Source organism: Camellia sinensis, chromosome 6 (genome assembly GCF_055761805.1).
Source record: "Camellia sinensis isolate YWXY chromosome 6, ASM5576180v1, whole genome shotgun sequence".
In the NCBI taxonomy this organism is placed as follows: domain Eukaryota; kingdom Viridiplantae; phylum Streptophyta; class Magnoliopsida; order Ericales; family Theaceae; genus Camellia; species Camellia sinensis.
Window position 1 is genome coordinate 200815473 of NC_138966.1, and position 10274 is coordinate 200825746.

Below are 10274 nucleotides of genomic sequence, written 5' to 3' on the forward strand. Positions count from 1 at the left end.
AGAAGATTGGAGCTCCCACAGGCCTTGGGGTTAAAAACCCTCTTTTGCTTAATATATAGTATAGATATAGATTAATCAATCATTTTTTTCTCTTTCATCTCTCTTTTTCAATTATTTTTTTATTATTTAATTATAACAAAATATCAAATCATTCTAAATTATTAAATTCTAAAATTATTTTCAAAATATATAACCAAACAAATTAAAAAAATTTATAAACTCTCTCATCAAAATATTTTTAAAAAATTTATCTCAAAACACAAATAAAAAATGACCAAAATGATTACTGGTATATTAAGAAACAGCAATGATTCATCCCACTAAAAACATCACCACTAATAGCATTAATGCATTAAAAAAGTAAAAAAAAAAAATACAATTCCAAGACCAAAACATCACATCATTAATGGCAAAACCCATTGTCACCTAATTAGTGGAAGCACGTAGTGCTCCCAAACATTTTTCGTTAAGAAATTATAAAGCGAAAAAGCGATAAATAAAAGCGAATTCGAATTATTTTTATTTTTATTTTTTTCGCTTTGTCATTGTCTTTTCTCTTTTCACAAAACACTATCGAATGAAGCATTCTCTGAAAAAAGATGTGCTAATGAGTTTCTTCAATTAACCTAGGGTTTATCAGGGACTCCAGACTCTCTGCTCTTCGAAGCTCTCAGCAATGTCGTTTTGGTGGCCTTTGCTCGTTCTCGGATTCGCTTTCGCGATCTGTAGATTCTTATTGATGCTCATTCCTCACAATGTGCCTTCTATCGATGTCGACGCTTCCGATAGTATTCTCTCTCTCTCTCTCTCTCTCTCTCTCTCTCTCTTATATGTATGTATTGATATGGATGGTGTTTTTCTGGTGTTTTTGATGGTGACAGTGTTAGATGATGGAAATCAGACCAAGGAGACCACCTTCATTTATGTGAGTGTTTCGTTTACCGTGTTTTTGACAGTTCGTAACTGTAATTGTAGATTGCAGACTGTTTAATTTCAGATTATTCATTGATTTTTTTGGCTGTGAGTGATTTTATCGTCATAATTTTATGGAAAATCGAAGCTAAGATAGAAATGTAAAATCAAGTTACAGTTGCTCTTTACAATCTATGCTTGTGATGTGTTGTAATTGAAGTGATTTACTATTGCTTTTCTCTGTTTGACAGTTTGTAATTGTAATTGTAATTGTAGATTGCGGACTGTTTAATTTCAGATCGTTCATTGATTTTTTGGCTGTGCTGTGAGTGAGTTTATCATCATAATTTTGTGGAAAATCAAAACTAAGATAGAAATGTACAATGCATGTGAGTTGCTATTCTTATTAAGATTGTTTATGTAAATCAAATCTGATAAGCGTGAAGAAAGGAAAATCAAGTTACACTTACTGTTTACAATCTATGCTTGTGATGTGTTTGTTGTAATTGAAGTGATTTACTGTTGCTTTTCTCTGTTTCAGATATAAAACGGACAAGTGGTTTAATGATATCATGATTTAGTTGGAACCTAATGATCTCACTTTATCTTCGTGTTTCACACTTGTGTACAAAGATTTATAGTATTTAAGGTTTTCAGTGTAATATTTGTTGGTTCAAGCCTGTTGTTCATATTTCAGTTGGGGTTTCTATGCAGATACCTTCAAAAAGGCATACAGACAAAGTTCAGTGCTATGAGCCAGCAACAATGAAATACCTGGGATACTTCCCTGCATTGAAACCTGATGAGGTTGGTGATGTTATTATTGTGTCGTGTCAGTGGATTTGTGACAATATTACTTGTGAAGCAGTGGGAGCTATTGCACAAAGTAATTTTGCATTGAGAATTAAAATGGATATGATATTTGGTTATTTCATGTCCAAAAATAGAGTTAAGTTCGCATGTATGTTCAGCTAATTAGGCTTTTATTCTGGATTTTTTGTTTTTGTTTTTGTTTTTGCACTTTTTCATTTTATTATGATTATTGTTATTATTTTGTTATAGTTGTAGTCTGTGCATTATTTCCCCTGTCAACTTTCTAATTCTATCCTTCAGAAGAACATGATATGCTTAACTTTGAAGCAATTGTCAGCAATCCAGCATTTCAATGTGGTAAATTAAAATTGATGCTGTTCCGTTGGACTGCTATGATACATAGGCCATGTTTGTTTGGATGGACAAAAGTTTGGGATTGGATTAATAGTCCAATAAAATTATTAATCCGATGTTTGGTTAAACAATTGAAGTACGGACTAATTATTTTAAACTTGACTATTAGTTAAGATAGGATACATAATCCAACGGATTCGTAATCCTAGGACTATTAGTCATAGGAATGCTAATCCAGTCCGTCCAAACAAACATGGCCATAATGTTTTTAGTTAAGATTAATGCGATTCTTCTGCTGTGGTAACTTGAGTCTCTTCTCATTGAAATTCTATTATCCCTGAAATTATCGACCGCTGTCCAAGTTGTACACCTGCATTGTTTTTATATGGATAACTAGATTCAGATTTGCATTCACATACACAGGCCTAGGCCTTGGCATGAACATCTATATCTGCATGTATGAGTACAACTACTAGCTAAAACTGTGATTAAATAAATATGCTCAGGTCAAAGAGCATGTAGTCCAGGCAAGGAAGGCACAGAAAATATGGGCACAGAGTACCTTCAAGCAAAGACGCCAGTTTCTGCGGATACTTCTAAAGTATATTATTGAGCATCAAGAGCTTATATGCGAGTAAGGACTAGGATCTCTTCATAACCATTGAGTTTTTATTTTGTTCCCACTGAAGTGTAGCTAAAGAAATACAAAATCCCAACAACAAAGTGATGTTCAAAAGTACATCAAGCTTGGTTATGAATAGTGATTTAACTATATTGATAAGCTTTTGAGCAATATCTTCACCATCATAATCATTATTAAAGTTATATTTCCCCCCTTATTATTATTATTGTTATTTTTAGGGGGATGATGTTCTCATATTATTGATTATATCATATTTGCTCAATTTGGTGGCTAACTACCATTTATAGATTATTGTTTGTCTTGATTCATGTCTCACTAAAATCAGAATCTCTTCACGTGATACTGGAAAGACTATGGTAGATGCTTCCCTGGGAGAAATAATGACAACATGTGAGAAGATCACTTGGCTACTTTCAGAGGGGGAGCGGTGGCTAAGGCCTGAATACCGGTAGTTTTACCAACTTTGCTTGTTTTTTCTTCACTGGTTAATACACACCACACCAGACAATGTAAGACAACATATTGCATTCTTACTTATCAGAAAAAAAGACGACATACTATATTATTCTTTAGATTGTCATTAAATTAATCTAACAGCTTTGTTGCAATTCCAATGGTCTGTTTTCAGAGTTTGCACTATAGTTGCTGCCATAGAACCATTGATTAGCGTATGACATGTTCCAATGTGCCTTGTTGAACCTTGATTTTTCTTTCATTTAAGCCACTCTAAGTTCAGTCACTGTTGACTAAGCATTGTCTTTCTTTAATTTATGCTGAATAAAAATTGCTCATATTTTTTGCATTTGTAAAAAAGAATGTCTGTGGTGGGAATATTCAATATTCTTCTTCTTCTTCTTCTTCTTCTTCTTCTTCTTCTTCTTCTTCTTTTAATTTATGCTGAATAAATTGCTCATATTTTTTGCATTTGTAAAAAAGAATATCTGTGGCGGGAATATTCAACAGCAATGGTTGTCTTTATCATCATGGCTTTCAGGTCCTGTGGTAGATCAATGCTTCACAAGACATCTAAAGTGGAATTTTATCCACTTGGTGTGATTGGTGCCATTGTCTCATGGAACTATCCATTCCATAATATATTTAATCCAATGCTGGCAGCAGTATTTTCAGGGAATAGCATTGTGATAAAGGTATGTCATATTTTGATCTATGAAAACTTTTATTTTCAGTCTTGGATGACCTACTTAAAATATAAGAGTTTGTTCGCTTTGGTTAAATGCTAATGGTCTGAGTTTGCTAGTATGTAGTCAATTTAACGAATCTCTTTCTTGATTAACAGTATGGGTGAACATCATTAAGGAAAGAGATTCTCTAGCATCTTACCAATTAAATAGTAAATGAATATTAGTTTCTGGTTTGGGCATTGTATTTTACACAATACCTACTTGCTAGATGTCTCCTCGAGCCTGACATATATAAATTTCTGTTTTTCCAACAAGTTGGAAAATTCTTTGTCATTCCATTTTGGTATCAGTGTATCACATTGTTTTTTTTTTTTTGGTAAGAAAAGAAAACTTTGTATTAGTATATTGAAATTTAATTTCCTATGTAACAATATTCCTACCCCCACCCCACTTTTTTTATTATGCTTGATGCCTTTATCTTTGCCAGAGATAAAAACCTGGATGGATGTGAGTCCATGGTTTATTGCATTTCAGACTTCTGGAGATTGATGCTTAACAACACCTCCTGTACCGTGGGATCCAGAAATTAAATTGATAATTGACAGATAATCATATGTGCCTAATTGTAGGTTTCTGAATATGCAAGTTGGTCAGGATGTTTCTACGTTCGAATAATCCATGCTGCCCTTGCTGCTGTAGGCGCTCCTGAAAATCTGGTTGATGTAATAACAGGGTATGCACTTGTGAGTGCGTTTCTCTCTTCTTTCTTTTGTTAATTTTAAATTTTAATTTTTTGGTGTTTGACTTGACTTAATTAACTTCTCTGGCAGGTTTGCTGAATCAGGTGAAGCACTAGTATCTTCAGTTGACAAGGTCATATTTGTTGGATCACCTGGTGTGGGGAGAACGGTACAGTCATCCCTTGGCCTGCAAAATTAAATTTCGTACCCAAGTTTCACTTGAATTTTATCTCTAATTTTAATGCAGTAGATCCCCATGCCTTAAACACGCCAAATGTTGATTGCAGCTAATACTAAGAGGTGGTGTTCAGTGATTTGTATCAACAAGAAGCTGATTTGTATTCACAAATCTAAAACTATCAACTTCAACTGAATATTTGCCTTGTTTTTTTTATACCTCTTATTTTGAAGAGGTTATTCATGTTTAGAAGATTATAAGGGATGCCAATGCCGTGAAATTCTTTTATCCCCTTTCACACTGCACTTGGGTTTTTTGTGTTGGTCTTGTGTCTGCTGTATATATGTGATTTCACTGAATTGTATTCGTTTATCTGCATTGGTTCATAGGTTGATATTAGCCAACCCTATTTGATGGGACTTAAGGCTTGGTTTGGTTTGGTTCATAGGTTGATATGTTTTCTGTTACTACAGATAATGAGAAATGCTGCCGAGACACTGACACCAGTTACGCTTGAGCTTGGTGGGAAAGATGCATTTATTGTGTGTGAAGATGTAGATGTACCTCATGTATGTGTCCTTCCTCGTTACAGCGGGGTTGACTGGAACTGGAATTTCCAATTAAATATTCACTTTTTCATTTGATGTACTGGTAACCCTATAAAACTATGCTGTTTTTTTTAATGCCATGGTTTGTTAACGAAAGATTTGGCTACATAGGTTGCACAAATTGCTGTAAGGGCTGCTCTTCAGTCAAGTGGACAGAATTGTGCTGGGGCTGAGAGATTTTATGTTCATCGGGACATTTATCCTTCATTTGTCGCTGAAGTATCCAAAATTGTAAAATCTGTTATTGCCGTAAGTACCTCTGACACATTACTCTAGATGTCTTCACTTTGTTGCAATTCCTCTTGTTGGGTTCACACATTTGTATAAGTTGGTTCATTGAAGAATCCTTCATTTTTTGTCTTTTCGCAATGGTATGTGAATGTGTTTTTGGGGTAGAGGGCTAAGGAGTCTGCTGAAGCATCTTTTAGTCGGTATGTCTAGAATGAGATCATCAGGAATGACGTGCTTCGTTAAAACTGAACTGAAGGTGAGCCAGAGTCTGGCAACCTGAAAAAGTTTGGAGAAAGTCTTGAAGGATAGAATAATTTTTGTGTGAACCAGATGACTGCTGAATTAACAATACAACTCCGTAACTATGCCTTTTTCTGGGGTCAAATTGCTATTTCTTCATTTAGAATGAATTTATTTTCGAGTATAATGAAGTGTCTGACTCTATGAACAAGCAATTTTGCGTTCTAGTTAACAAGGATAAAGAAGATTGAGCTGGGTTGGCACCAATGGGGCTCTCTAATAAAAAAACTACCAATGTGACTTCCTTGCTAACATGGGCTTCTCCCAAAATTTCGCTTTGGTTATCCATAGGACTCCTTCCAATGGACTATCTTATAACATTCTTGCTGAGATATTGGAGATTGCTTCCCCTAAAAGCTTTGACTCCATATGAGCCTGATCACCGTTGTTTCTGTTTTTGTTTAGTTTCTAATTACTTAAAACAACAAAATGTTTTTTTAATTGATTCCATGAAAATAATGTCTCTGAAATTTGTTGCTACTGGGATATAGCAAAAATTAATGTCTAATATGCTGCCTCTGTTGCTCACACGTTCTAGTTTAGCAGTGTACTTTGTACTTGCTTAAAACCAAAGATCTAGACCTCCAGGTGCTTTATGTCTACCTAATCATGTGCAGGGTCCTCCACTGGCTGGAAAGTACGATATGGGAGCCATATGTATGCAAGAGCATTCAGAAAGGCTTCAAAGCCTTGTAAATGATGCCATAGACAAAGGAGCTGAAATTGTTGGTCGGGGAAGTGTTGGCAATATAGGTGCAGGTGCTGTTGATCAGTACTTTCCTCCCACCGTCATTGTGAACGTAAACCACACCATGAAGTTGATGCAGGAAGAGGTATTTAACTTAATCTGCAAGCACCTAGTGTTGTTCAGACTTTATTCTTTTGTTATATTTCATTACATTTTTTCCCAACTTTTTCAGCCTTTTTTATTTTTATTTTAATGATGGTTATATTTTCTTCATGACTATATCCTTAGGGATGCACTTTTCTTTGTATTTTCAGGAATTAAATTTAGGTCTTTTATTTCTGGGGAATATAGAACGGTTTTTGAGTGTTTCCCTGGTTCATGGACAACATGCTAAACCTAAATCTGCATGACCGTGATTGACTTGCAGGCTTTTGGACCAATCATGCCAATAATGAAATTCAGCTCAGATGAAGAGGCTGTCAAGCTTGCAAATGAATCAAAATATGGGCTTGGCTGCGCTGTCTTTTCTGGTAGTCAGCGCCGCGCCAAGCAGATTGCTTCCCAGATACACTGTGGAGTTGCTGCAATCAATGACTTTGCATCATCTTACATGTGTCAGGTAACCCTTTTATTTATTTAGGTTATTGTGGAAATAAATTAAATTTCAGGGTGGCTGGGTCCTTACCTTCCCAACGCCACGTATTGGCAGGACTAACACTGGGTAATGGGTTGCTTAAACAAATTAGTGAAAACAGTTTTAGGACTTGAGAGACCTGCTTAGCTTAATATTAAACCAACCATATTCAATTCAGTTCAGCTATGCAAAATGGGAGTACATCATTTGCATCGGAGGAAATGTACCTATTAATTTAATGGTGCTTAAAAGAAACACCATTTATTTTGAAAATAAAGTGGTAAGATGGTTACCACTGTGGGCCAAGATGGCAATCGGAACCCAGCCCAACGGGGACCTGACCCCCCGACCCCGAATTGAGCGGTTATTTCCCGAAAAATACCTCCGACGGACCGGGGGCGGTATTAAAAAATGTATCCCCGGTAATGTTCGGGTCGGGAACGGGGACACATGTTTCAGTCCTGGACCCGGCCCGACCCGACCCCGACTCCTGCCCCGTATAAACCCCGATGTGAAATTACTATTTTGCCCTTCCTTATATATATGCGCGTGTAGGGTTTGGTGTTGAAACACTCTGCTCAGTGCTCTCACACACAACACGCTGCTCTCTCTCTCTCTCTCTCTCTCTCTCTCTCTCTCTCTCTCTCTCTCTCTCTCTCTCTACGTCTTTGCCAAGAGCTAGGGTTTTGCCTCCCCCTCTCTCTCTCTCTCTCTCTCACACAACGATCGACGACTGCCGCTCCTCCGTCACCGCCGATCCTCCACCGCTGCTCGTACCTCACCGCCGATCATCCTCTCACTGCTCTCTCTCTCTCTCTCTCTCTCTCTCTCTCTCCGCTGTTGCCAAGAACTTTAGGGTTTCGCCTCCTCCTCTCTCTCACACAACGAACGACGTTGTTGCTCCTCCGTCACCACCACCACCGATCCCTCTGTTGCCACTAATCTGAAGCCATGACCATGACCACGACAGATCGTGATGATGCCTCTCTCTCTCTCTCTCTCTCTCTCTCTCTATATATATATATATATATACATCTCTGTTGTTGATTGATGCACAATTTTTTTTATTTTTCCAAGTTGTTATCTATATTATATCTGTTGTTTGTTGTTGATGAACAATATATCTGTTGTGTGTGTTGAACAGATTAAATTTTTTTTTTTTTTTGTTCTTGTGTTTGTATGTGTTGTGTTGAACAGATTTTTTGGGGTCGGGGAAACTCGATCCTTGTTAAGGGACGGGGACGGGGGAGGTGAAGGGTTTCCCGCCGGGGATCGGGGGCGGGGCCGGGGATTTTGTTACTGTCGGGGATCGGGGATGGGGAGGGTCATTCCCGGCCCCGTCCCGCCCCGCCCCGCCCCGTTGCCATTCCTAACTGTGGGTACCCCATCTTAAAATAGAAGAGAACTCGCTGTATTTGTTGACTTAAAAAATTTGTTCACCAAGTGTTACTTGTTTTCTCTGTTATATTGTTAATATATTTTGTTGATTTCTTTGTAGTAATTGTAAGTCACATTGCAAGTTACGATGATAAATGTTTTTTTCCTAGTCCCTGCCATTTGGTGGTGTAAAAGAGAGTGGGTTTGGAAGATTTGCCGGTGTAGAAGGATTGCGAGCTTGCTGTCTTGTGAAATCAGTGGTCGAGGATAGGTGGTGGCCATATATCAAAACTAAGATACCAAAGCCTATTCAGGTCAGCTTTGATCTTTTTCACTTTAATATGTGAAGATTCCTTGCTTAAGAAACTGACTGATTGTATCTCTTCCAACTCCAGTATCCTGTTACGGAGAATGGGTTTGAGTTTCAAGAGTCACTTGTAGAAGCTCTCTACAGCTTAAATGTGTGGGACAGGTTGCGGGCATTGGTCAACGTCTTAAAACTCCTTTCAGATCAGAATCCCCATGCCAGCAATAAGAGAAGGAACGATTGAGTACATTTTCTATCAGGTGGTTTTGTGTTTTTGTTTTTATTTTTATTTTCTCCTTTTCCTTTTACTTTTATTTACTTGGAATAGACTCCAGCGTGATATTCGGATTGCTGCTTACCAACCCCTCTGCCCTCTTTTTTAATATTCTAAAAACCCTTTTTCTTGTTCTTCTCTGACTTGTACGAAGATTTTGAAGATGCCCAACTGGTATGTTTGACAGTTTCTCCAAGGAAATTGTGCAATGTCAATGAAATACATTGCCCTGAGTTTGCTAATATCCAAAAATTTGTGGTTCTTTCATCATTTATTTGTTTGAGATCACAGGGTAGAAATGCCTTAAATGATAATGCTAATTTAGGCCAAGTTTGGAAAGTTCAAAATAATCTGTCTTTTTATTTTTTTTTTATCATATCATCTCTTTATTTTTCTACACATCTTTTTATTAAAAAACAAAAAATACACTTATTTAAGTTCTGCCAAATAAACCCAGGTATGCTAAATCTTTTATCCAACCCAAGTTTGTATAACGGTGGCATGGCCTAACCTAAATAATGCTTGGGTTGGGCCTAGGTGTTGAAGCCCAGCTCCTTGGCCCGTCAAAGGCAACCTTCCAAACCAAAAAATGGAATAGAAAATAAAAAACCAAAAATAGTCCCAAATGTAAGTTGTTGGGCTTAATACATGGACCAACTCGTTAATCTAATTTGAGACAAGCCCATTGCGTAAGGTTGTGGCTCTATGCCTACCCAGCCCAGCCCATCAAAGCAAGGCAAGATGTCAATTTCAGTACTTGCATAATGATACTTGTTAGGTATTATTTTCATTTTACCTTCTGTTTTTATTTTTTAGAAAACACAAAAGTCATTTGGTTATTTGTTTCCAAAAAAAAAAAATTGGAATTGTTTTTGCACCCAAAAAAAATTACGTTTCATTGTTTATATTTTTCAAAACACAATGAAAACAAATAATACTCTTTTTTTGGGGTTTTGGAAAACAACCTATTTTCGAGAAATACCAAAAAATTGTGGTTCAAATTGAGAATTATTTTTGAACCCAAAAAAACAAAAAAATCTCTTCAGTGTTCAAATTTTTCATAACACAATGAA

The 10274-nt window shown here is 36.7% G+C and overlaps 1 protein-coding gene across 3 annotated transcripts; it reads left to right on the top strand.

Moving 5' to 3' along the window:
* The first annotated feature begins 490 nt into the window (after window positions 1-490).
* On the top strand, window positions 491-9443 carry ALDH22A1 (aldehyde dehydrogenase 22A1). Of its 3 annotated transcripts, none has more exons than XM_028205073.2 (14): window positions 491-788; window positions 882-925; window positions 1627-1719; window positions 2586-2713; window positions 3048-3170; window positions 3717-3870; window positions 4494-4597; window positions 4695-4773; window positions 5256-5351; window positions 5502-5639; window positions 6539-6754; window positions 7037-7228; window positions 8791-8934; window positions 9016-9443. In XM_028205073.2, the coding sequence occupies exons 1-14, from the start codon at window positions 677-679 to the stop codon at window positions 9169-9171; spliced, it is 1779 nt and encodes a 592-aa protein (XP_028060874.2). In that variant the 5' UTR covers window positions 491-676; the 3' UTR covers window positions 9172-9443. The 3 variants fall into 3 exon arrangements, 2 of the variants coding, with proteins under 2 accessions (XP_028060874.2, XP_028060877.1); XR_014333816.1 differs by having other exon boundaries at window positions 505-788; window positions 8742-8934; XM_028205076.2 differs by having other exon boundaries at window positions 528-788; window positions 3010-3170.
* Window positions 9444-10274: the final 831 nt, after the last annotated feature.

Bases quoted from the DNA above. Each gene is read 5' to 3' on its own strand.
- ALDH22A1 (XM_028205073.2), top strand. From the start codon at position 677: ATGTCGTTTTGGTGGCCTTTGCTCGTTCTCGGATTCGCTTTCGCGATC. The intron at 2,714-3,047 runs GTAAGGACTAGG...CACTAAAATCAG, and splicing joins CATCAAGAGCTTATATGCGA to AATCTCTTCACGTGATACTG. The intron at 7,229-8,790 runs GTAACCCTTTTA...TTTTTTTCCTAG, and splicing joins CATCATCTTACATGTGTCAG to TCCCTGCCATTTGGTGGTGT.